Source organism: Scyliorhinus torazame, chromosome 18 (genome assembly GCF_047496885.1).
Source record: "Scyliorhinus torazame isolate Kashiwa2021f chromosome 18, sScyTor2.1, whole genome shotgun sequence".
Classification (NCBI taxonomy): Eukaryota; Metazoa; Chordata; class Chondrichthyes; order Carcharhiniformes; family Scyliorhinidae; genus Scyliorhinus; species Scyliorhinus torazame.
In genome coordinates, this window is record NC_092724.1 from 131,912,955 (window position 1) to 131,939,680 (window position 26,726).

At 42.6% G+C, this 26,726-nt stretch overlaps 1 protein-coding gene across 26 annotated transcripts in view; it reads right to left on the bottom strand.

Moving 5' to 3' along the window:
• Positions 1-10,264: 10,264 nt before the first annotated feature.
• LOC140395507 (RNA binding protein fox-1 homolog 3-like) overlaps positions 10,265-26,726 on the bottom strand; it is a 513,254-nt gene continuing 496,792 nt past the window's right edge. For 3 of the 26 annotated variants that reach the window (XM_072483384.1, XM_072483386.1, XM_072483382.1), the window contains 5 exons: positions 20,837-20,915; positions 20,224-20,301; positions 19,483-19,555; positions 13,869-13,944; positions 10,265-11,384 (listed from right to left, as the gene is read on the bottom strand). In XM_072483384.1, coding sequence (XP_072339485.1) covers positions 11,348-11,384; positions 13,869-13,944; positions 19,483-19,555; positions 20,224-20,301; positions 20,837-20,915 — 343 coding nt within the window. In that variant the 3' untranslated portion in view covers positions 10,265-11,347. Of the gene's footprint in view, positions 11,385-12,595; positions 12,639-12,690; positions 17,526-19,482; positions 19,556-19,857; positions 19,928-20,223; positions 20,302-20,836; positions 20,916-26,726 lie in introns of those variants that run through there. The other 23 variants (XM_072483396.1, XM_072483395.1, XR_011936216.1 and 20 more) reach the window with 22 other exon arrangements.

Consider the following 26,726-nt stretch of genomic DNA (forward strand, 5'->3'; position numbering starts at 1 on the left):
CTGGGTTCAATTCCAGCACTTTCTCCCCGTATCTGCGTGGGTTTCCTCCGGGCGCTCTGGTTCCCTCCCGCAGTCCAAAGATGCGTAGGTTAGGCGGTTAGGTGTATTAGCCATGCTAAATTGCCTCTTAGTGTCCTAAGATGTGCAAATTAGGCGGGGGGGTTAGGGGTTTAAGGGGTGTGCCTGGGTAGGGTGCTCTTTCAGAGGGTCAGTGCAGACTAAATGGACCAAATGATCTCCTTCTGCACCTTAGCAATTCTATGCTTCTGTGGAGAAACTGAAATAAAAACAGAAAACGCTGGAAATATCGTGCAGATCTGGCAGAATCTTTTGAGAGAGAAACAGAGTTTCAGGTCAACGAATTGAGTTCTGATTAAAGGATTTGTTGGGATTCCTGAATGTTGTGCATTATTAGTCATATTCGCTAACAAGGTTGTTTGAGTTCATGATTTTTGTTGCCCAAGGGATGTATTTGTTTCGGAGATGAAAATGCTAAAATGCTAAGTTTGCTTTCTATTGTCAACAATAGGCATTATATTGATTATCGACCGGAATATTTGTGAAGTTTCTGCATGTTGTCCCTTAAAAGGTTATTAATTGTGATGTAATATCGCTAGATTAATTGGCTAATAATAAATAATTAAAGACCAGAAATAACATAGAGTATATTCTGTCTGCATGGAATAATCCAGTAATGTTCGAGTGAAAATATTATTGAGGAGTACAAAACATTATTGTTATTGGTTGCTTGAGCTGTTATTGCATTAATAAGTGCAGCTTACTAATAAAACCCTTTGGATAAGAGACTTCATCAAGAAGTTTTTTATTAATTCATTTACAGGATGTGGGTGTTGCTGGTTAGGCCAGCATTTATTGCCCATTCCTTCAGAAGGTGGTGGTGAGTTTCCTTCTTGAACCACTGCAGTCCTTGAGGTGTAGGTACACCCACTGTGCTGTTAGGGAGGGAATTCCAGGATGTTGCCCCAGGGACAGTGAAGGAACGGCAATATATTTCCAAGTCAGACGGGTGAGTGACTTGGAATGGAACCTCCAGATGGTGGGGTTCCCAGCTATCTGCTGCACTTTTCCTTCTAGATGGTAGTGGTTGTGGTTTGGAAGGTGTTGTCAAAGGAACCTTGGTGAGTTACTGCAATGCATCTTGTTGATGGTACACATGGCTGCCACTGTTTGTCGGTGGTGGAGTGTTTAAATGTTTGTGGAAGGGGGAACAATCAAGTGGGCTGCTTTTCATGAGTCAATATTCTGTTCAAATCAAGGGGACGGGAGTAGTGTTGTCAAATATGCTGCAGCCAGTCCACTGAGCAACAATGGTGTTGAACTTCTTGAGTGTTGTTGATGCTGCACTCATGCAGGCAAGTAGAGAGTATTCCATTACACTCCTGACTTGTGCCTTGTAGATGGTGGACAGGCTTTGTCGGGTTAGGAGGTGAGTTACCCGCCATAGGATTCCTAGCCTTTGACCTGCCCTGGTAGCCACAGTATTAATATGGCTAGATGTTAATTGTGGAGGATTCAGCGATGGTAATGCCATTGAATATCAAGGGGCGGTGATTGGATCCTCTCTTGTAGGAGATGGTCATTGCCTGGCATTTGTGTGGCACGAATGTAACTTGCCATTTGTCAGCCCAAGTCTACATATTGTCCAGGTTTGCTGCATTTGGACATGGACTGCTTCGTTATCTGAGGGGTCACGAATGGTGCTGAACATTGTGTAGTCATCTGCAAACATCCCTACCTCTGGCCTTATGATGAGAGGGAGATTATTGATGAAGATGGATGGGCTTGGAACACTACCCTGAGGAACACCTGCAGTGATGTCCTGGAGTGACATGATTGACCGCCAACCACCACAACCATCTTTCTTTGTGCCAGGTATGACTCCCACCCCATGGAGAGTTTTTCCCCTGATTCCCATTGACTCCAGTTTAGCTAGGGCTCCTTGATGCCATACTCGGTCAATTGCTGCCTTGATGTCAAGGGCAGTCACTCTCCCCTCACCTCTGGATTCCAGCTCTTTTGTCCATGTTTCAAGCATGGCTGTAATGAGGTCAGAAGCTGAGTGACCTGGCAGAACACAAACTGAGCATCCGTTAGCAGGTTATTGCTGAGTAAGTGCCGCTTGATAGCACTGTTAATGACTCCTTCCATCACTTTGCTGATGATGGAGAGTAGACTGATCGGGCGGTAATTGGCTGGGTTAGATTTGTCCTATTTCTTGTGTACTGGGCACGCCTGGGCAATTTACCACATTGCGGGGAGGTGCCAGTGTTTTAACTGTACTGGAACAGCTTGGCTAGGTTTGTGGCAAGTTCTGGAGCACAAGTGAATTTCTTGGCCCTACATTTACAGAAAACCCCACAAAAACATCAGGGGGGAATCCTCTGGGACCATCAGTGGCAGGAACCCCAATGGCCTGATGAATCTGGGCACTCATGAAACTTGTTGCTACTCTCCCGGCCAGCCCCGATGAGATTCGTGATTTCCCAAATGAGGTTTACGCCCAGACCCAGTGGGAGCATGCAGGTGAGTCATTATTCCTAATTTGAATCTCATTTACAGGCAGAACTGCCGATTCATCTGCTCCCTGGGTTGCTCCCCCCGCTGGAGCCGGGAGTCCCCTGGCTTGAATTGGTGCAAATCCTGACAAATGGGCACCTGGTGACTTGCATTTTGGGGGTGGGCGGGGGGGGGGGGGGGGGAGAGAGAATATCCTCCCGACAATTGCCTCCGGGTTGCAGAAGCTTGTGCTAGGCTGGAGGGGCTCAGGTCAGGGGTCTTTCCAGGATGGGGGTCATTTGGCTGCTTTTCTCACCTAAACCCTTAACCTCTTTAAGCAGTCAGTCAGTATGCCAAATGCAAAGATCTCTGAGATGAAGGTAAAAGTATTCCCTCTTAATGTGGTGGAAACCTTTGAAGAGTTTTTTTTCACATCAAATATTGAAGTCTCTTTGCAAGCTTAGAAGCCTAAAAGCTTTGAATGGCATTGTTTACATTCAATTTCATGGACAATGGCAGAACATTCTGCTGTCCAGGCATCTTGATGGGCCTTGTCCAGTTTGAAGGTGATGTAGTCTGATGCCTGGGTGCACAGGGCAGTCATGACAATGCGGATGCACCTGTGTTCAGATGATTGCGAGATCACAAGGTCCCGCTCGAGCTCTGGAATAATCCAGATGCACCAAAGTTAATGGTGACTGTCATCTGGCCAACCACTGGGAGTAGGTATCCTCCGCCATACCCCTATGCTGTCAGGTGTGCCACCATCTGGCACAGGTGGCACATGGTCTCCTTGGTGTGCTGGAATTCTCGGCGGCACACGTGGTCCGGAAGCTCCTCGAAGGACAAGCACTGACATTATAAATAGGACCTGATGTGGCGTCGCCCTCGCACCTCCTCTTTGGCCTAGGTGAGAGCCAGCACTTAAGCCTCACTGGCTGGCCCCTGCTGTTCTGGGGCAGGCTCCTCTCGTGCAGGTCTTCCCTGGGCTATCCCTGCAATGGTAGCAGCAGCCAGGCAGGTAGCTAGCAATGCTGCCTGTGGATCAAAATCCATGTCTTAGTTGGGGGGAGAGGGGAGAGACAGAGAATGTCAGCAAGGTGAGGATTCCCTTAACGATCCAATGCCACCATATTACATGGACAGCCTGAGTTGTACTGATATGCCACCCTCAACAAGTCTCCCCCCAGTCATCCGCCGGCCCCTTCAAGATGATGTAATCCAGACTGTATCCCTGTCCCCATTAGCGACTCGCACCCGATACATGATGTGGGGAGCCTCTATCCTCACCACCTGCCCCTGCAAACTGGGGTACCGGTGCCTGCCGCAACTGATGTTAGCTATAAGTTAATTGGCCCCTGTCCTGCTTCTCCCAGTGGGGTCTACTGTCGGTGTCCTCATTGGATGGGCCTTGTGCTACCCACCAGAAAGTTGGCAACTGTAATATGGTGATGTTCAGACTGTGCTGCCATTAGTCTCTTTGCTAAGAGCCTGGTGTGTGGGCAGGTCCTATAGATGGGGTTGAGTGAGGGATGTGTGTGGTTGCTGGGAACTTAGCTGCAGTGTGATGTGGAACCCGGGTTTTCACTTAGGTTGTGATAGGGAGGTCAGGTTTCCTGGCTGGGGCGGGAATGATGGGATCATACAGTATATCTCTGAGGCGCGGTTAACCGGCAGGGCTTGGAAACATCGCCTGATCCTTAGGAGTGGGTTAGCTGATAACATTGCTGGTGAGGCTGTCACTCTGAGAGGGATTGTGTGCCAGGGAGCATTCCAACAGCCTCGGTGCATGTGTCCTTTATTTGGGGTGAGCTCTGTTGATCCCCTGCTTTCCCTGCTGAGGAACTGCGCATCTAAGGAGTGCATTGAAGAGTGCCAATACCTAGTGGATTAGCAATTGATCCTGGCCAATCACATCCCCTTGATTATACGACTGAGTGTCCAGGTGGGCGGGCTGTTTGGGTTGTCACATGGCCTGGAGCACTCTGAGCATTCCTGTGCGCAGTCATCAGTCTCAACAGCCAAGAGCTTGTAAGTTGCAGCTAAGGGGTGAATCAGAGAATCCCTACTGTGCAGAAGGAGGCCAGTCGGCTCATCGAGTCTTCACCGGCCCTTGCTCCAACAGAGGATCCTACCTAGACCCAATCCCCAACTCCTAACCCTGTAACTCCACCTAACTGTTGGGCAATTTAGCATGGCCAATTCACCTAATCTGCACATCTTTGCACTGTGGGAGGAAACCGGAGCACCCAGAGGAAACCCACGCAGACACGGGGAGAGCGCGCAAACTCCGCACAGACAGTCCCCCAAGATCGGAATCGAACCTGGGATCCTGGCGCTGTGAAGCAACAGTGCTAACCACTGTGCCACCCCTGTGGGTTTCAATAATTTATAGCAGCACTGGGGTTCTCAGCCAGGGCATCCCAATCCTATCATTCCCCGCTACTCCTGGGAAACCAGCAAACCCCCTTGCTCTCCCTCAAAGGCCATGGCGCTTGGGGCCCTGCTTGTAAATACTTGCGCCAAATGATGCTTGCGTGTGACTCCCGGCTGTGTGGGGTGGGGTATAACAGGGAGTGGTGATGATTTGTGCTTCCAGCCGTTACTTGTATTTAAATGGATGCAAATTGCAGATTAGCATGGTGCAGCTGGCGTGGGGCGGGTGGCACGATTCAGCTGGTGATGGGACTGCTGAGCATAGCAAAGGGTCTGGCGCCTGGTGCCGAACCTGTTTTTCGGATTTCAGGAATCCCGATCACACCGTCGGGCAATGGAGAATCCCAGCTTAGGTGCCATGGAATGTCATGAAAACCCCGATCTTAATAACGAGGAATTCTAAGTGCCATTCCATGGCACGTCAGGTTCGCTCCTCGCGACAGCAGGAATCACTCCGGTTTCCCCTTTGGCGGGAGCACTTAGCATTGATTTGGGAGAATCGCGTCCTTCTTCACCATTACGTCTCCCACATTGCAAGCAGAAATGACTCTTTCAGTGATAATCACTAGCACAGAATAACTCCAACTTTCAGAATAACCCGACCAAGAGAATGTTAATTATAACATCGAGCTCCAGCCTGGCTGGATACAGTAGAATGCTGATTATCCAAACTCCTATTATCTGTGTCAACATTATCCATGGACCAGGCTAAATGGAGACAGATAATGCAAGTTATTCTAATGGAATCTTTGTTCATTTTCGTTAGATCATAAGTTGGTTAATATTTTTTAAACATTCATTTCAGTATGACAGCATGTAATGAACTTCACTTGAAAATTACCATCAATCAGTGGGTTGATATTGTAAGACAGGCAGGGATTTAATTTTAAAAAATGACATCTCAAATGTAAATAACAAGTTGTTTACCCGCTTACCTGCATTGAACATTGGACCTTTAAAGAAATGATTGGTGTGGTGCAATGGTTGATGAGAGCCAGTTCACTGCTGATTATTCTTTGGAATGCTATCTTTAATATTGCTATATAATTTTTCATTTGAAGATTGAGTTTCACTCTTGGTTAAGTCAATGTTGACCAATTTAGTGCCCCATGGATCTTGTCCTTATTTCCTCTAAAATTATAGACATTGCTTTAACACCATGCATATTCCGTACATTGACACGCACAGAACTGCATTTCATGGGTTCAATGGGCACCTAAGGGTTATTCCTGGCAGTTGGCGTGAATGTGTTCATTCAAGACTGGAAGTGTACTGCCCACCACTTTGGATTGGATTGCTCAGTCAGTGTCTGGGATGCATGCCTGAAACTGATGTTTGGCCCACTCACTGTACATGGCCTTTTGAGAAATTGGTCTGTGAGTGACAGCGCCTCGCACCATGCATGGGGGGTTTTGGAAGGGGGTGGGGGTTCAACCTTTACAGGTGCAGCCAAACTAATAAAGGACTTGTTCGAAGTTTCCATTCAAAGGTGTCAATGGTGGGCTGTTTCCTGTCCCTCCCTCCTGATTGCTGCTTCTCTCCAGAGTCGCTGGCCTCATGTCTGAAGTAGTTAATCTGCACCAGCTAGCTGCCTGACTGATGGAACTGCTCTGGGGTTGGGACTGGTGCCAGCAGTTTGCCGGGATGGAAATAATGAGGCCGGAGGATCAATTTGCCATGGTCTTGTGCTGACCTCATTAGAGTCTGTGTAGCGTGTGCAGCCCAGGGAGTGAGTCCAGATTCATGTGCAAACCATTCCTCTCAAGAGGCTAACCCTCGACACAGGTATGTGGATCATGGTATGTGTTCAGACAGTGTCCGTTCATTGCATTACAGCCAACACCTTCCATTGGTGCTGCCTGCTGTTTTAAATGAATAATGTTCATGAGCTGCACGCAACAGAAGGGGGTCAGATGATATGGCGAGTGGCTAATGCTACTTAAAGACACCGCTTACAGAGGAGGCGCACCTTGTTGCTGCAGCAAGTGTGTGTATTTGGAGCTTTCCTATAGTTTGCTAAAGTTTAAGTGGAGATGATGTAGAAGACCTTTTCTGTGCATTTAAAATCTTGATGCTGAACCAAGTAGCTTCCAGGGATGTCTGCCCTGATAGAGCTTTTTCTGGGAACTGAGTATGATTGGGAGAATGAAGACAGTGAATCTTGCCTATGAACTTTGAGCAAGCACTCTCTCTGATGTTGAGGTAAGAGAATTGTTCTCTAAAGATCCTTCTGCCGTGAACCCCTCTTGCCTCTTCCTCACCTGTCTCTTCGAGCATCCCTGTCTGGCCTGTCTTCGTTCTCCCTGTCGGGGCAGACATCCCTGGAAGTAACTTGGTTCAGGACTAAAGACTTTAAATGAGCAGAAAAGTGTTTCAGCCTCCACTTAAACTTTAGCAAACTAGAGGAAAGTTCCAAAAACTATTGCACCATCAGCCAGAATAAATGGTACAGCAACTAACCTGAGTGTAGTTCACGTTTCTTCTAAATACCACTGGCGGGGGGAGTTCTTCATTCCACTTAATGACTTGTTCAGCGGTGCAAGGTTAATGCAGGGTATTTGGCTGCTGTGTGCAGTTCGAACGGAGCAGCCGAGGTGTCAGATCAGTGATTCTCACTGATTGATGTCATAATCTGCATGTTTTGCACGCTGCTTGCAGTCGCCAGATGCATGCGCACAAAGACTTGGCTAAAAGTGATGTCCTGTGTGTTTTCTGTCAGAAGTCTGTTCATGCAACTCGGACTCTTATTCTGGAACATTTAGGATGCTGTGCAGCCGGAAAAAGTGAGTGCCGCAGTGACCAATGCAGCCCCCGACAGTGTTTTAATTGCACCCTTTGCACAATGATGCTTGAGCCGATCGGCATCGAATCTTCAAACGGTGATTTCATGTTTGAATAATTTCCAAATGCGCAAGTTACTGCAGATGAGGACGGGGGGACTTTCCAGAGACACATGGCTGCATAACCAGCTTTTCAGTTCAGAAATTTGGGGGCTTTGAAATTTTATTCCGTAAGTTTGTGTCGTAGATTTAGAAAGTCCAACACTTACCCCTGACTGGACCGTTACGTTTGCGCCAATTCCATGGGCTTCTGTTCATTTATTGAACCTTAACAGGGAAAACACCTGCCTATTTGGAAAAGTTTGTTGCATTTCGCTGTCTCTTATAGTCTGAGGCCATGTGATTTGGGCAAATTGGTCACTGAGAGTGAGCACAGTCTTTGGTGATAATTCATTCCAGTTTGTGGCTGCCAATGACTGGAATGAGATGGAACTAATGCTGAAGCTGAACTATTACCGTGGAGTTAAGGCTCTGTTGACAGATACTCGTCCTTGCGAAACTGTCGATTCTCTTTCCCTGCTAATAAGTATTTGATTGTGTTTAAGTGTTTAACTGAATTGTATTCTTGTGTATTTTCTGTTGCTGCACCGTTAGATCTTGGCCAGGTCGTTATAGTAAATGAGAATTGGTTCTCAATTGACTTATCTGGCGAAATAAAGGTTACATTTTTAAAAAAAGGTTGATCAGAGAATTTGGATTTTGCAGATGATTTATAGGATTTTATTTGCCAATGTGCTCCTCTTCCAGCAACTTCAAACGTACCATTACTAATCCTTCACAATGAGTTGAATCGATTCAAATGTTGAAAAAAGGTGCTTCCATTCCCACCCATTGTGCGTTATCTCAATGGTATTCAGTGATGAGTTATACTTGAAAATCATTAGCACTCATTGTTTAGGTAACATTGCAGATGTCAGCCTTTTCTCAAAATTCAAAGAAATGAAAAAGGAAATACTGTAGATGGTAAGCTCTTCTTCCTTCCCGAGAGGGAAAAGTTCATAAGTGTCTATTGTTCCAAAGATTAATTACCGTATCATCTCAATAATTCTATTATGAGTATTTCTACTTCTACAAAGTTAATGATCTTTTCAAGTTCATTGAGAAAAGAAGCAATTAATAAACTTTGAATAGACTGCAGGAATGGAGAATTGGAGGATGTCTGGACACCAATGCACCTCTGTATTTCCTAGTCTTACACTTTGATCACAGCTGCTTTTAGAATGAAGCATACCATCCCTAATTAGTTTTACCATAATGCTTTAATGGCTCATTGCTACTAACATCTGATCACATGCTGTATGACAACCATCATAATTTTCCAGAAGAGATTCTTTGATTTACTACTTTTGCAATCTCTGTTCTTTCAAGATGTTTTCTCATATCACTGGAGACTCTGCTCCATAACCTGGAACTGATGGGCACTGAATATGCAGCCATCGTTGGGATTCTTATTTGAACTCCATCTGTAACTCCCAATGACTCTTGTCCCTTCCTCTGTTCCTCTGTCTCAACCTGCATACCTTTTGTTGCACAGAACTAATCTTGGGGGGGGGGGGGAGAGAAAGAGTAATCTTTTCCCCCCCTGTTCGTTTGAACAGTAGTTCCCCTCCATTTTCAAGTTATATGTGTAACAGCTAAATGTTGTCAAGCATAATTATCAATGTGCAGTGGTTATGTCACCGGTCTAGTAATCCAGTGGGTCAGGCTAACGTTCTGGGTTCAAATCCTACCATGGCAGCTGATGGAATTTAAGTTTAAAGGAATAGACAGAGTAGATGCTGGTAAAGATGTTTCCCTTGGTTCTGGAGTCTAGAATCAAGGGGCACAATTTCAAAATAAATGGGATGCCACTTAGAACAGCAATTGCGGAGAGATTTCTTTACACAGAGGGTTGTGAATCTTTGGAATTCTCTATCCCAGAGGGATGTGGAAGATCAATCATCGTGTATGTTTAAAGCAGAGATTGAAAGATTTCCGATTAACAGTAACATCAAAGGTTATGGGGACGGTGAGTGTAAAAGGCATTGAAGTGTCCAATCAGCCACGATCGAATTAAACGGCAGAGCAGGCTTGATGGGCTGAAAGGCCTGCTCCTGTTCCCAAATTCAATTCAAAAGCTAGTCTCAGTAATGGTGGCCATGACAGCTATCATAGATTGTTGTAAACACCCATCTGGTTCACTAATGTCCTTTTCGGGAAGGAAATCTGCCATCGTTACCTGCTCTGGGCCACCTGTGACTCCAGACCCACGGCAATGTGGATGACTTAATTGTCCTCTGAAGTGGTGCGGCAAGCCACTTAATTAGGGATGGGCAACAAATGCTGGCCTTGCCAGTGACAACCACATCCTATTAAAAAATGTTCTATAGTGATCTGTTACAACTTTGATGGATTTTTTTTTTAAGCCTTGCGTTTTGCCAGAAGTATATTGCTATTGGATTACGCCTTAAAAAAAATATTCAGAACAATAATTTTTTTGTTGAAGAAAGAAACAATCTTTATTAAGGATATTGTTAATTGAATCACATTAGAAGCTTACAGAATGACAGAAAAAGGAAGGCAGAGGTCTAAAACTACAGCTCTCTAATCAGCAGGTTTCTACCAGAGCAGCAGCAGAGAGCAAGAAATTAGGAACCAACAGCATATAGACAGTTAAAAGCACATGAGGTACTAACAGGATATTAAACAACATGCAGTTCCAGGACTGAGAGAGCACCGAGGAGACAAGGGCTGAGCAAAATAGTCTTTAATATTGAGATGGAATTACAGACTGTGTGGCTTGGAAGAGTGATGGTTTTGTGGAGTGAGGTGTCTGGATAGCTAAAGGCCAGGCAAAGCTAGGGATACTTAGGCCAAGAGGGCATTAGAGATTCAAATATTGAGACGTGAAGGTCCCGAGGACTGAAACTAGGACATCACTAACTCAGCCGCATAATAACATTCCCTAGGCCAAGGCAGCATCATAACATCAAGGGTTGATCAATGGGGCAGTTCTGCAGTTCAAAAGGAGACCACAGAGTGTAGGCCTAGGTAGAGGGAGTGGATGGGGAGAAACAAGGGCCTCTTGAGTCCTGAAACGTCAGGCTGTTTCAAAACCTTTTACAACACAACCTGTTTCCATTCTAGGACACTGAAAGTCCTAAAAAGATAAGTTTATTTGTTTTTGAAATGTTTACAGGTATTATTTTGCTCAATTTCTTTTGTTGAGAGCTGTCAATTCTTCTCGCTCCGATTGAAAACAACAAGAATGATTCAATGCATAACAAAAATGCACTTAACTGGGCAATAACACTGTTACTGCCCCAGAGACATTCCCATTAGTTTCAATGGGAGGAAAGGTCAGGCTGTGTTATAATCTATTGCACAAGGGTGGCAGCTAAAGGGCTATATACAAGTGGAGTTATAAAAAGGAGGAGTTTGAGCGTACACATGGTATACAACGTACAATTCTTTTCCATATGGCAGTACTTGCGTACGTTCCACATCTCGTTTGCTGTAGGTGTGGCACAAGGTTCTGTATTCCCAGAATCCGTGGATTTCAGCTTCTGAGCCCTTCATTTAGTACAGTGCACCTGTGTCATGCCAGAGTCACTAGAATATAAGATGAAGGAAAGAACTTGCACAGTTTGGCTTGGAGATAATTCTGATAAATGTATTAGTCAACAGATCTTTATTAGAATGAAATCGCAATCTATCCTCAAAGTAGCATGAATGCATCAATAAGTCATCTTTGTGCGTCTATACACCAATGCTTCAAGCTTGATGTACATGGACTCCCCCCCCCCCCCCCCCCCCCCCCCCATATACATTTTCTTAAACCACACAAGGGACAGCAAAATATGGAGCAGAGGGATTTTTTTTCTTCTTTGCACCCAGTGAACTCGATGAACAGTATGACTAGGCTCAAGTCTGCTGCAGAGGAGCAATCCACCTATATTTCACATTTGGTGCATCTCAACCCAAGTCACGACATCCTTTCTGAGAGAGATTGCTAAACTAATTGTGCTCTTCTTGCGTTATAGTAATCGGAAGCTATTTTGAAATTAATCAGACTCACTGATGTTTGTCTTCCAAACAATTATATCTGACCAGAATTTCCATTAGATCGTAAAGGCAACTCACTATACCAGCCAACCACCATCAGACAAAGGAATGTCTTTAGTTCCCCCCCTCCCCTCTGCCTGGGATATATTTGAACCCTCGTCCCACACATAAACAGACATTATTTTAGCACACTACAATACATAGTCCTCCATATATAGATGTTCTATATTATTTTTAATAATATAAATAAGCCAGGACATATCAACTGTTGATCTGTATATAGACAGTTGTGTGGATTTAATGGTTTAGATATTGGAAGGACAGCAGGTATGTAAGCCCAAGAAGGGGATTGCTAGCTACTAAAGACAAATAAATACACTTTAAAAATTGCAGATTGGAAACGATCAAAGGAGTATTTTGTAACCCCTTTTAATTGCGGTTGCCTTTGAACGTCTTGCAGCAAAGAGATGCGACTGTAGTTTATCAAAGTGCTTAGCAAGAAAGTGTTTAAAGCAAACACTAATCTCAACATATTTATAGGAAATGCATATACTGTAAACATTTTAAAATAGCTTGACGATGTAAATGGAATACCAGCAAGGAAAGGTTAATATTATGGACCCTAGAATATTATTACATTAGTTCAACTCTATCAACAAGAATGATGAATTTCTGTACAAATCTGTTCCTGATAAAAACTATGTTTGTACCAGATTGAGAAAGGGAGAAACAAGAAATACAACAGAAATTTCAGTTACCTTTCTCTGTCAATTTTTGTATCTTTTGCTATTTGCTGTGTTTCTGAAAAGATAAATTTTGTGTATTTGACAAATTAATTCACACATTAGGATGCTTTTTCTTCTTTTGGTATTGCAGAGAAAGAACTTTATTGTGTGCAGCTACGACATGCACAGGACAGTAACTTTATATTATACAAAAAACAGATTACCATGGATGGGAAGGCCTGAAAGATAAAGCCAATGTTCGGCAGTGGGCTGACTGTAATTCAGCAAAAAGATTTGTGGCAGTCGGTGAAAATATTCCTCACATCTCATCACCCCTTGGTGGACTATCTTAACAAATATGATAATTTGCCAAAAAGTAAATGTTTAGTTTTAACTATCTTTCTTTCATTGGATTAAACAATGGATCTGAGTACAGTGAGATAATGCTTTGGTTGTTATATTGTGCGGAAATATGGACACCATTTCCAAAAGTGTGATGAACCACATCTTTAACAAACAGAGGATATGCCAACAGTCGGCCATTTGATGTGACACATATTTCCGTGACTAGATAACCCCTTCCACAACTGACCCTGGTCAGCTCCTTAAGTTAGCTTCATTAACTTATCACATTCCTGCTCCGTTACTTGTAATGGTTAACAATGAAATATTATTGTGAATTGTTTTGGATTGTTTGCCAAAGGAGATCAGTTAAAATTGCTGTTTGTTCATCATTTGGTCATTGTGACATTAATGTGATTCATTTTTGTGTTGAAATTCCTCGACAGCAGTGTTCTGAACATAGTTAGCCTTTAAGACTAATGGTTTAGCACAGGAAGTTCTCATCCAATGCTGGGCATTGCCATTTTGGTAACAGTAATTTCTGTGCCAGAGTTGTTTTTCGTGAATATCTGAGATCTAAAATGAAAATAGCAACAAAAATAGTCTACTTTTCGCCTAGTGCATAGTGTACTGTCATTATTTGCATGAGGACTGATACTGCTTGGTTTGGATATTTACCTATTAATTTCCTGTTTTTGCCAAACAGTAGCATATCAGTAGTTGGGGTTGAGTAAAGTCAGCTGGGAGCACCACAGAAGTGATTTTCCCCATGGTTTTTAATCACAATCGGAAGGTCAAAGTGAGCAGAGGTAGGACTTGCTCGCAGAGGACTTATGCTGAGCTTCTTGGGTATTTTGTGTGTTTTTCTTTTGGGGATTCCTCCTCCCGCTGAAAACGGAGCCCAGAAAACACCTCAGGAGGGTGCGCGCTTGTTTGAAACATATCAAGAGGAATGGAGACTTACCTCGTGAATGTAATAATCCGTCCATTCCTCCCATGTTCAAATTCTGGTATGGTCACGAACATTGGGCTAGTGTGCCCTGTCCGCATGCAAAGCAAAATGTTTATATATAGATTCAAATAACATTGTGCAGTGTACAAGGGACAGTCACAGAGTTATAATGCACCAACATGTGCACATATTTACAAATGTGCACAATAAAAGGGAGACTCCGGGCATAAAACTTTGTAAACACGTGGGCTAATTAGATTTTTTTGGAAATAGGGTAAAATGGGCAGTGTTGAATTGACTGCCCGCTATACACCTAGCCCGGTTTTGCTTTTCGGAAACAGGTAAAACAGGGTGGCCATCCCAATAATGCTCACTTCATACTATTGTCAAATGTCAAAATTATCTCCACTAACTCAAACATTGGAAAATGAATAAATAAAGACAGTGATGAACGATGAAGAGTTAACTCTGAATTCCATATGGGTTTAAGTCCCTGTAACACGTGATAAGAGAGGCAATGCTTTCAAAAGCATGTAATAACATGCTAGGTAAAAAACGCAAACCACAAGTGTAGGCAAGAGGAGGTAAGATCAGCTAAGCTGCCAGAGGAAGCAGAGTCTCAAGAAAGACAATAAGCTCAAAGTGATGACATTTGTGTTTTAACTAACAGGTGGAAATAAGTTCTTAAAGTCAAAATAATACAGCGCAATAATTTTATAGCTTGGAATATGTTGAAGAGTTGATCCTATGTGTGGAGTAAATTTGTCAAGAGAGGATTTTAAAAAGGTAATTAAAATTCTGTTGATTGTTTTCCCAGTTTTAACCCCCCTTTAATTCTATCCAGTGGAATTTACAGCTAACACATAGTGTAATATATTTCTACAGCACACAATTCACATAATATTTAATAAGTAAACATTTATAAAGGTGTTAGCTATTTATTTTCCCCAAAAAGTATAAACAGTGCCTTTTTAAAGCTATTTTTTCTTTTTTTTTGTAAAAAAATGATCCATGGAATACTTATGTGCACATATTGAAAATGTATAAAAGGATGAATACAATTTTCTAAGTCTGTTCTTACTCATTTTAATCTACGTATACGAAGACAATCATATGCTAATAAATACTCAGTTTTAAATACTTGAGTCAGGTTGATCTATAATACACCATATTGCAATGGTTTGGAGTTTGATTTAACAGAAGATATTTTGGCAGTAAAGAAAAAGAAAATCAAAACCTAAAATAAGCTACAAGAAAATAAAAAAATAAAAATCTGCATACCAAGCAAAACACAACACATCTTAAGGTAACTCCTCGGTTTTAATTATGTTGCCTTGATCTCACTATGAAACCTACACAACATTCGGAACTAACTCTGCTCCAGTTAATCCTCAGAGATGTCAGAAATAAAATGGAATGAGATTCCAATTTTTTGGTTCATTCCCACAGCCCCAATCTCATATCGTACTTAATAATCTAATCTCTTTACACAATTCACACTTTAGGAACCATCCTCGGAGATGATTAAAAAGATATCAAAACTTGCACTGGAAAAAGCTGGGACATTCAATACTCGAGGGAGTCCTCGCAGAGCTGTGTTTGTTATATTAAAAAAAACTTAAGACTAACAGAATCAAAATTCCAAATGGAAATGACCTGTTTTTAAAAAAAATGTGTTGTTCGCTAACCTTTCCTCCTGTTTGACTGATGATTTTTCTATCAAATGTATATGATATGTGTGGTCGCAAGAAAAAAATAAGCATCTAATTCCTTTTCCAACTGTTTTAGACAGTTCTCTCTAGTAAACATACCCATTTGAAAAGCCAGAAGCCTCTTCTTAAGGTGATAAAGTGCTCATCAGGCAACTGACTTCCATTTAGTAAATTGCAGTTACAACAAATTTCTGTAAGTTAGGCATTAATATTTACATAATTGCATGCTGTGAATGGGGGACCTAAAATTCTGATCTTGAAAATTCATGGCTAAGCCTGTTGGCTTAGCCGAGAGAATTATATAATTACGAATTGTGTTATATATTGTACTGCAGTAGTATGTTAGCTTATCAGGAGCATTTTATGAATAATTGGAATGCCTTCAAAAACAGCTAGCCATACTGAATTTCCAAAGTAAAGAATGTTTACGTTTCTTTCCAGGAGAATCACTTTTGATCTGCGTTTGAAAGCTTTTAGCCTGTAACTGAACCATCTTCAATTGCTGGGGTTAGCTTATTTTATTAAGTTGTGCTGTTCGCAACTCCAGGATGATCTAAGGAAATGCGATGACAGTTAATGAGGTGACAGCTCAGGAGATATAAATAGTGGATTGAAGTAAATGAGTTTTGCATTCAACCCAAAATAGTGAGGAAAAGAGGAATGGGATGTAGAAAAAAGTGACAATGCTGGGGAGAAAAGCGCTGCTACCTCCTTTATGAGACACTATTACATACTAGCTGTGTTCAAAGTATCATATTGCCATGTGGACATCTGTTCTTGCATGAATGCATTGGTGACCTGCCCCTGAAGTCGATTGTTATCTATTCACTGTGGCATAACCACCAGGTTTTACTACTTGCTAAAAGTGGAAGATTGCTGAACCATAGTGAACCAGTGTGATTCAATACTAGCTCAGTGACTTGGCTTCATCTCCAACTCGTTTCGTAACAGCGAGCAGTGTTTACACAAAGCCTCCACAGACGAGGCACGAATACAAATTTCACTACATCAACCGGACATGCTCTGCTCTATTGGCGATGACTTATGTGAGGGACTTACAGCATTCTATCTTCTGATTTATGTTAAGAAACTATTATTGCACTGAAACTGATTGTTAGACTAAAGCTGTCTACAAGAGTAAACTGTTTCCTTTCTCTATCAATCAAACTAGACTTAAAAATGAATAACATAGAAGGCTTTTAAAAGGCTCACTTCACACAATCATGGTTATGAGGTGCATGTTTCAATCACAGTTCTGGTTGACACTTCAATCCACCAGGCACACCATGTGATGAGTTTGAGTCAGGTTTTGTCACACTTGCTAGCTATCGGGTGGGAAGACTGGGTGCTGACGGAGGTTCTCACAGGAATCTGAGGTGCGATTAGAAGACGAGGAGGAATTATATGTTGTGTAGGTTTTATTTTTCCTGACTATCACCTTAAAGCTGTGTGTACCCCATTTCACACACAATCTGGCCCACTTAACTGACTTTGAGATCAACCATCCTGAAAAGCTGACAGTCACTTTTTAAACAAAAAAAAAATGTTTTTTTTAAAATCCCGGCCTAAACCCAGAGAGCTCTCTGGTTAGTGCGAATCGACGAGGATGCCAATTTTAAAAGAAAACAACATCGCTGTTGAGTCTATTTTTTCCCCTGTTGTTTTCTTTTAAGTTTATACATCAGAAATTTTCCAAAGTAGATTATACTGAGCCAAACTCAAGAAAGATTTGCAGTCACCACAGATAAAACATGTAATAAACACAAAAAAAAAAACATCTGAGGTAAAAATATCATGTTAACCAGAGAGTGTCAGCACAAAACATTACTGCATGTCGTGCCGAAACCCCCACGGTTTCTGAGAAGACGTTTCTAGCCCTGCTGGGTTTTAGTGTGTCTCTGAGTTTCTCTTGCTAGTACGGGGTGAAGCGACTGTACCCTCCTCTGTACAGGCTAGCCTGCAACATCAAAGATGAAAAAAAAATCGAATAAATATTTTTTAATGTACGAAATGCTACAGCAACACAAGCCACAAATCTAATTAAGAGAATGAAGGGAGAAAAATCATCTTAATTAATGAAAGCTTTTAGCTAGCAGCTGCTCCGGAGATTTGCAAGATTTGAAACCACACGCACGTCACCTCGGCAAATTTAAATCATTTGTCTAAACGAAGGCATTGCGCTGATGAAGCTCAAGGGAGTGGCAGGCTTTTTTTTTTCTCTCTCTCTCCGCAAAGCGGCTACAGAGGGCTTTGCCGCAATCACCATTCATTAATCTTAAAATGTTTTCGGTTTTTTTTCTGGTTGAGGCTCTCAAAATGGAAAATTGAATTTTTTTTTCATCCATGATGTTGGCTGCACAGCTAGCTAAAAACCACGTGTATCAGTAATAGTATCCGCTATAGTGAGTGGGAACTGCGAAAGACGGAGAAAGGCACAAACACCCACACGCACACAAACACACACACACACACACACACAGAAAAGAGTGAGAGAGAAACAACTCTATGTGTATGAATTTACTCCTGACATTGATGGTAACTGTGTTTATAAAAACAAAAACCTCAGGCCTTTGTATGCTAATCAGCTCAATATATGTATATATTTTTAGTATTTCAAAATAACTTGCATTTTAATTAATTCCCCCGTTGACTTCCTAGCACTGATGCAGTGGGCAGAAGGGGCCCTCACCTATAGCATAGCCTCTAGTGCTTTTGCCCATAGTGGCACAGTCTCAGGGGGTTGAATTAAAAAGTGCTTTGCATTATAGTATTGCTGTGATGGATAGTCGCATCTTGTCTCAAAATGGTGAGAACTCATCACTAACAAGTGTGCAGGATGGAGAGATACCCACTCTTTATTTAGCTGCTAATGGCATCCTCTAATGCTTTTAAATCGGAATTCTACCAATTCAAAACTCAAATACCATAAATCTATATCATGATTTTGATACCATGAGAAAAATGAAAATGGAAAATAATAATAAAGTAAGAAGTGAAATGAATAGGTATGCGATGAAGTATTCTAAAATAAAAGTTGCTAAATTTAGAGCAGTTACACCAGTAGTTTAGGAGAAGCCTTCATTTTGCAACTCAAAAATCTTTGTAAATAAAACTATTTTCTGTTAGTGCTCTTGGTTCTTCTATGACATCATCAAATATTGTGTTTTGGGAGTGAAGCATCAGATGGCCCAGCTGTGAAGGGAATTGTCCAGTTTGGTCCTCTGACATTTCACCTTTCCTCAAGTACACTGCCTAAGAGTGGAAATGAGTGACCAGCCATAGTTTGCAGTGTCAACTGAAGTATTTTCTGACTTCCATGTTTCACATGTTAACGATCTTTCTAAATCCAAAGAAAAACCATCATCATTTGCATGTGGGTTTTTTTCGTGCATTTGTATAGCTCCATGTTCTTGAGACCCCGAGTCGTTGATCACAGAGGTCGTGTAGCTCACCTGTTTCCCTGGGTGATAGAGTGAAGGTGATCCTTCCAACAATTCTAGTTTCCACACCTACACAAACAGCTTTGAATTATATCACTGGAGGTCAGACCTGCCTAGATATTTGCATGCACTCCATTTTTGCAAGCATAGGATCAGCAATCAGAGATAAACCGGTATTCTAACCACTGCCCAGGATAAGCAATTGCTTGCTGTTCTATCTGGGCCGAGAGTTAGGAATACAGTGGGATATGTGGGAACAACTCATAGCCTCTAGACGATGGGCAAAAGTATATCTTCAAATCAAATGAATGGTCGCCATTGCACAAAATCCAGAAACCTTCCAGTTTGACTGTCTTTTTTTGGACTGAGAAAACTTTAGAAGCAAAATTAATCCAAACTGGAGAAAGTTCTGATTGGATTTGGTTTGATTAAATCCGTTTGGATTTTGGGTTCAGTTCAATGCTTAATCCCTACCTGGTAGGCCAACCAAGGACTGGCATTGACGGCATTCCTGGAGATATCTCTGAGATGAACCGTCCCACTCTCTCTAACGAGGAGGATGCCATGGTTGCAGGAGGTTAACATGGGGGAGGAAAGAAAACGGGGGAAAAAATGAGTGGGGGAACAAGAGATTCTCTAACTGGACATGTTGAAATTACAAGACAAAGCAGGCAGGAGCTAAGAAATTACTAATAGAAATACTAATGAGAAGATTATTCAATGATGTCAGAGACGAGAGAGGACCAAGTCTAAGTTAGCTAGAGTTTCAATAGCCAGCAAATTTTCTAATAACAGATTTCTCCCAAACTACATAATATTTTTGGGTGTATCAGAATTTCTTATAATTACCTTTTTTGTTCCAATTCGAGAAACCAGAGGAGTTTATAAAGTTTACTCTAAAAGCCTAGGCACGTTCCCCCTGAAAAAGGTTAATAATTCACTTTCATTATCTTTATGTGTTCTTGTGCATATATTTGAATCTATGTGCATTCATGTTACATGTGTGGTTTCCAAAGCTGTGGGATGCATTATCTGCCATCTCACTACAATAGAATAGCATCTGTGGAAATGGCATTTCCTTCATGGGATACGAACAGCTTTCTCATGACATTAAAAAAAATCCTTAACTGTTATTGGTATGTAAATGTTTCAACGTAATTAAGTTTAACAGTTGAATAAATGTAACACTAGTTTATGAATCTGCATTATTATTACCTGGTTGGCATAAACAAAACACACATTGGGCGTCAGTGAGGGGATGTAGTTTCTCCCAGTGCTTTCCTGTGTATATCTCTGCGGATAAACGTACATATGTGACTCGTGCATCCTTTATGAAACAGATCTACAGATTGACAGCCGCAGCCATTTTATCAGTAGTGATTTGTTCTTTCTTTTATCTGTAGGTTTGGTTCATATGTGTATATGTCACATACATCTACGGGTACACTGTTATACTGTAGTAACTAAAACAGAAAACCTAGTACAGTAGTACCAAAGGTGCTGTCCATCTAAAAAGGTTCATTCCACAAAGGAAGGATTGTACAAACATGTGCTGTGAGTGTGTGTTCCCTCATGGTTTTAATAAAATAGCTTAGGTTTTAGGGTCAGTGTTTTGCTTAAAATTATAGCTGGATTTAAAACTGGAAAGGACTAAGCTACTTGCCTATGGAAGTTCTTACTATGCATTAAAAGTACAGCCTATGTGTACTTGGGAGTGTGTGCCCACGTGCGGATGATCGGCACAGACACGCGCCCACAAAGTACATGTTATTATTATTTCTGTGGAAAATGTCAGTTACTAACAGTTCGTGCAGTTATTGATGCTTACCATGGTCCCGACACTGTACGTTGCAGCTGGCGCAATAGTGTGGTGGTATGGGTCAGCAGCAGCATATACTCTGCCATAACTGAAATAGAAGGAGAAATACATGTGACACGCAGTAGCCAACTCACTTCTATTGGGCAAGGCAAACATGGGACAAATAAAGTGTTCCCGTTTTGATAGCATTGGGCGCACTCGAACTTAGCCAGCAGACCTCGGGACTGACAGTGTTTGCAATTAATGTAATGACTGCCCTCGGGTCATGGCCAGCAGAGAATTGGAATGCACAGGACCAAATAAGAGGATAAGCAAATTATTATGAAGTAATTTTTCAGCAGCTAGAAATAAAAGTGAAACCCACAGAATTTGGTATCTTACTCTACACCCTTCTCTCAGTCAGAGTTGGATGAGCTCAGAAACTCTACTTTTGCATGAACAGAAAAGTAGCATTGCTACTCAAATATTATGATGAACCAATTGTGATCCATTGCAAATCTACCGCAGTGCTTTCCTGCTCATGTTAACTGCCTTAATGAGTATTTATAATATTACTTTGATGATTATAGTGTTGGTGCGAATAATTTCATCCCATTGTTCCATTTATGCAACAGCTTCAAGCACTGCCACTGTCCTTAATCATGCTGAAGACAAGTAGCGAAGTATAAATGATCTGCTAGAGGATGCTCCAGTACAGCATTTTCAATTGGAATCTATTCCATCTGTACATGTCCTGCAGTTGAGTGCTGTCACCATAAGTTTTTCTATTGAACTTACCAATCTATAGCCACTTTCACTGAAAGCAGCTGATGCGGGAGTCACGTTTTCAAGCAAGTCATAGAATCACTACAGTGAAGGAGGCCATTCGGCCTATCGAGTCTGCACCAACCCTCTAGAAGAGAACCCTACCTAGGCCTGCTCCCCCGCCCTATCTCCATAACCCCATCTAACCGCTGGACACGAAGGGATAATTTAGCGTGGCCAATCCTCCCAACCAGCACATCTTTGGACTGTGGGAGGAAACTGGAGCATCCGGAAGAAACCCACGCAGACACGGGGAGAACATGCAAACTCCACACAAGACAGCCACCCAAGGTCGGAATCAAACCTGGTCCCCTGGCGCTGTGAGGCAGCACTGCTAACCACTGTGCCACCGTGTTGTCCTGCTTCTTTTAGGAGTCAACCAATCAGCTCCCTCTCCGCGTACAGCATAAAGTTGTTGTTTCCCCAGACACTCTTGGGATCGACAAAGGTTCGACAAAAATTGTCTCCTTTTTTCCAGCCATACTCAAATTCTATAGAGCCAAATGACTAACTGGTATAATTTATAAATTGGACAAAGATTGTCCCAGTAGAGCACTCAGGAATTACATAGTTACATAGAACATACAGTGCAGAAGGAGACCATTCGGCCCGTCGAGTCTGCACCGACCCACTTAAGCCCTCACTTCCACCCTATCCCGATAACCGAATTTCCCCATCTAACCTTTTTTTGTTGTCACTAAGGGCAATTTAGCATGGCCAATCCACCTAACCTGCACGTCGTTGGACTGTGGGAGGAAATCCACGCAGACATGGGGAGAACGTGCAGACTCCGCACAGACAGTGACCCAGCGGGGAATCGAACCTGGGACCCTGGCGCTGTGAAGCCACAGTGCTATCCACTTGTGCTACTGTGCTGCCCTAATTGTGCATGATCACTTCACTGAGCGCACTGGAAGAGGCTCTTCGGACTTTTCAATCCTAAAAAGATATTTCCTGAAAAATAAACTTACATACAGGAAATAGTTTTTTTCACATTCTCAAACCACGAGAGCACACATTGGCCATTCAGACGTGTATACGGTCCATCATTTTCTGATCGTTGTCTTCAATGGCTCCAACATTCTGGGCGCTGTGCATCTGATTTTGTGATGCACATTTTGCAGTGGGTGAGGTTTGTTACTGAGAGGGGACACTTGTAAATTTACCCATATTACAACAACAACAGCAAGCTGCCTTTATATTGGACCTTTTAATACGGCAGAATGCCCCAGAGCCCATTAAGGGGCCATCATTCGATTAAAAATGGTGAGGAACAGGAGGAATTATGAGGAAAAGTGGCCAAAGGCTTGATTTTAAAAAATAGTTTAAAAAGAGCCTTACCAGGGAGGCACAGAGGTTTATGGAAGTTATTCCAGAGTGTGGGGTCAAGCCTGACACAGCTGTTAGCTAGTCCGCCAATAGAGGGGTGAAGGGAAGCAGGATACACAGGAGACCAGTGCGGGAGGAATGGAAATTTCTTGGAGGTAGTTAAAGGAAGAATGTGTAGTTGTAGGGTTTAAGAGAGTTCAGAGATAGGGTGGGCTTTATGGTGAAGGGATTTATGCATGAGGATGAGGGATGTAAAGTGGAGGTGGTGGTGGTGAATGGTGACAGGAGTAATGGATGAGCAGGACATGCTGCAACATGGGATGTGGACAGCAGAGTTATGCAGGAGCTAAATTAACAGCTTGTGAAAGATGCACAGCCAACCAGAAGAGGATTGCAGTAGTCAAATCTAGAACTGGCAAAGGTGCGGCAATGTCTCATAGGTTGAAGAACTGTCGTAGGTACGGCAATATCTCCTGGCTTGAACTAGGCGGTCTTTGTGACGGAGGAGGTATGAAATTGAAAGCGGAACCTGGGGACGAATAGGGCTATTCCTGCACACGAATGCAAGATAGTCAGGGAGACTGTGGCAGGTTCTCTTGCAGGACTGCAATGTTCGCACTGATGCACAGATTTCAAAGCAAATATGAAGCCAGTTACAGACAGTGTGGTGAACCCAGCCTATGCCAGTGTTATACTGGAAGCTGAATGATTGTTCAGTGTTAATTTTAAATAGCTTTAAGGTGGTTTAAATGCATTTAGATATGTAAATTGTGTTATTGCTGTGGCTTTATACAGTGTGAATATTAGTGGAAAAATACTTGATTTATTTCTGTGGAATTCTATTACCTGCCATTTTAATAGAGGGAGTAATTTATTTAAAATAAACATGTTAATGCTTCAGTTAAAGTAGAAAAATAATTTGATGTGGCACGCTAATATTCACACAGTGTGAAATTGGCTGTGATTAAAAATTATTTTCCCTTCTTTGGACTTTCTGTTTCAGACATAAATATGCTTAAAATTGGAGGAAATGCACCAAAAATTTGCAGAATGCACAGAATTGGAGGTCTAGCTAATAATATGGAGGACTCAATCAAAATCTGAAAGACATAAACAGGCTTGCTAAGTGGGCAAATAAATGGCAAATGAAATGTAACAGAGAAAAATTGTGAGGTGGTTCATTTTAGTTGAAGGAATGAGGAAGCCATTTTATTCCTTGGCAGAAACGTTTGTAGCAAAGATCTCTTAGAACAGAGATACATGAATCAGTAAAAGCAGCGACACAAATCATAGAATTTACAGCGCAGAAGGAGGCCATTCGGCCCATCGAGTCTGCACCGGCTCTTTGAAAGAGCACCCTACCCAAGCCCACACCTCCATCCTATCCCCATAACCCAGTAACCCGACCCAACACTAAGGGCAATTTTGGACAATAAGGGCAATTTAGCATGGCCAATCCACCTACCCTGCACATCTTTGGACTGTGGGAGGAAACCGGAGCACCCGGAGCAAACCCACGCACACACGGGGAGAACGTGCAGACTCCGCACAGACAGTGACCCAAGCTGGGAATCAAACCTGGGACCCTGGAGCTGTGAAGCAATTGTGCTAACCACCATGCTACCGTGCTGCCCATAATAAAGGCCAGAAAGAATGAAATCAAAATACCTGTATTCATTTACAGACACAGGGTCAACTCCTGTGTAAACGGAGGTGATCCTGCCTTCATCTTGGCTGTTTTGCTTCACAGCCATTTAACAGTCATTGGTCCGTTATTTGCCTTGAGTTAAGCCTTGGGAAAAGTCCTGTCCTTGAAAACTGGTTCTCTGGTCTCAGCAGCGCCACCAGGAGCCATGGCCACTGCTCCAGGGAAGTGGGTTGCGACGGAGTCCAGACACGGTTAAGTCTGGAGTCTTGCCAGGACCTGCCAACCTGATTTTGGCAAAGGGTTGGGCGGGATCTCATGAACACAGGGGGAGGGGTGTGGGGGACGGTTCAAAAAAGGGCCACATGCCCTTTGCTTAGCCACCACTCTTGTCAGGTTTCATGTGGGTAAAGTTGTAACAGCAGTGGGAGGAGGTTTTTAAGTGACAATTGATTGTCCACTTAAAAGTCTCAATTGGCCTTTGGCTAAGCGAACTGCCATACTCTTCTTCCACCACTGATAAAATTGTAGCGAGGTGGGGGGGGTGGTGGGTGGTATGACACCAGAAAGGCGGTTGCTGGCATGATGCCTAATTTTATGGTTTCCTACCCGCCCAAGGAGCCATAGGCCATAAAGTAATTCTGGCACAGGGGGGCAGTCATTCAGCCCATTGAGTCCATGCCAGTTCTCTGTCGAGCAATCCAGTCAGTCCCATCCCCCTGTTCAATCCGCTGGAAGTTTGTTTTCCTCAAGTGCTCATCCAAATGGGTAATATATAGAAACTTGTTTTGACCACACTTGTGGTAGTGTATGCCGTCTGGTCTTTACACTGCCAAAGGAATATAGAAGCACTGGAGAAAGTAGTAAAGAAACTGACAAGGTTGTTACCAGAATTGAGAGGCTGGAACAATCAGGAAGGATTGAAAAGTTGGACCTGTTTTCGTAAGGAAAAGCAAATGTTAAGAAGAGGTCCAATAAAAGTCCTTGCACCTGTGTGGGTGAGAGAAACTGTTCTCAGCTGTGAATCAGTCCAGAGCAAAGGAGGCATGAATATAAAATAGCCACAAACTTAGGAGGAATCTCTTCACAGAAAGAATGGTGAGTTGTGTGGTGATATGCATCACTGTAAATACACAAGGGGTTAATGCAAATATACTAAGACTACGTAAACACTAGTGGGAGTACCAGAGACATCATGACATGCAGACATACAGCTAATGAACACATAAAATAGGACACGACCAATGGGCAGTCAAAACACCCAGAGGTGACACTACCACAAGGGGGCAACCCATATATAAGGACAGGGCACACATGCTCTTTCTCTTTCCACAGGCAACACTCAGAGAGAAGGACAGGGGCAGATCAGAAGCATCACACCCACCGCATGGCTTAGAGCAGACTGGTTAGTTAGACTGAGTTACTACAGCAAGATTAGCAGGAGAGTCGAACTCAAGTAGGAGAATTGTTAACTGTTCAATAAATGTGTTAAACCTATCTCCAAGTCTGAACCTTCCTTTGTCAGAGCATACATCAAGGAAGCAGCTTATGCTACATGAAGAAGCATAACACAACAAGTTGGTGAATTTCCCCATCATTTTACTCAGGGTTGTTGGGGTTTGGAATGCGCTGCCTGGGAGAGTGGTGGAGGTGGATTCCATTAGGAGGTTTTAAAAGAGAGCTGGATATATATTTTAAAGGGATTCATTTAGAGGGCTATGGAGATAGGGCTGGGGAATGGAACTGGCTCGGTAGCTCTTTTGGGAGCTGGTGCAGACACGATGGGCCAAATGGCATCCTTTTGTGCTGTAAATAACAAAATAATGTGCACTTAACGTGCTGTAAATAACAAAATAATGTGAAGCAGTTGATGAATTTCAGGGGAAGCTTGATGTGCACAAGATGGAGAAAGGACTAGAAGGAAGTGCAAGGAATGCAAGAGGTCATTTGGAGTGGGAGTAAACTTACAAGAGGAATATAAATACTTGGTATACACTCCATCGAACACTGCAGCAGTCTCCAATCAAAATGACAGCCAGCTTATTTGTTCCCAATTCGATGCTATCTTAAGAGTCAATATCTTGGATAAGTTACTGCTCCATTTTCACACCTGCCCTGTGG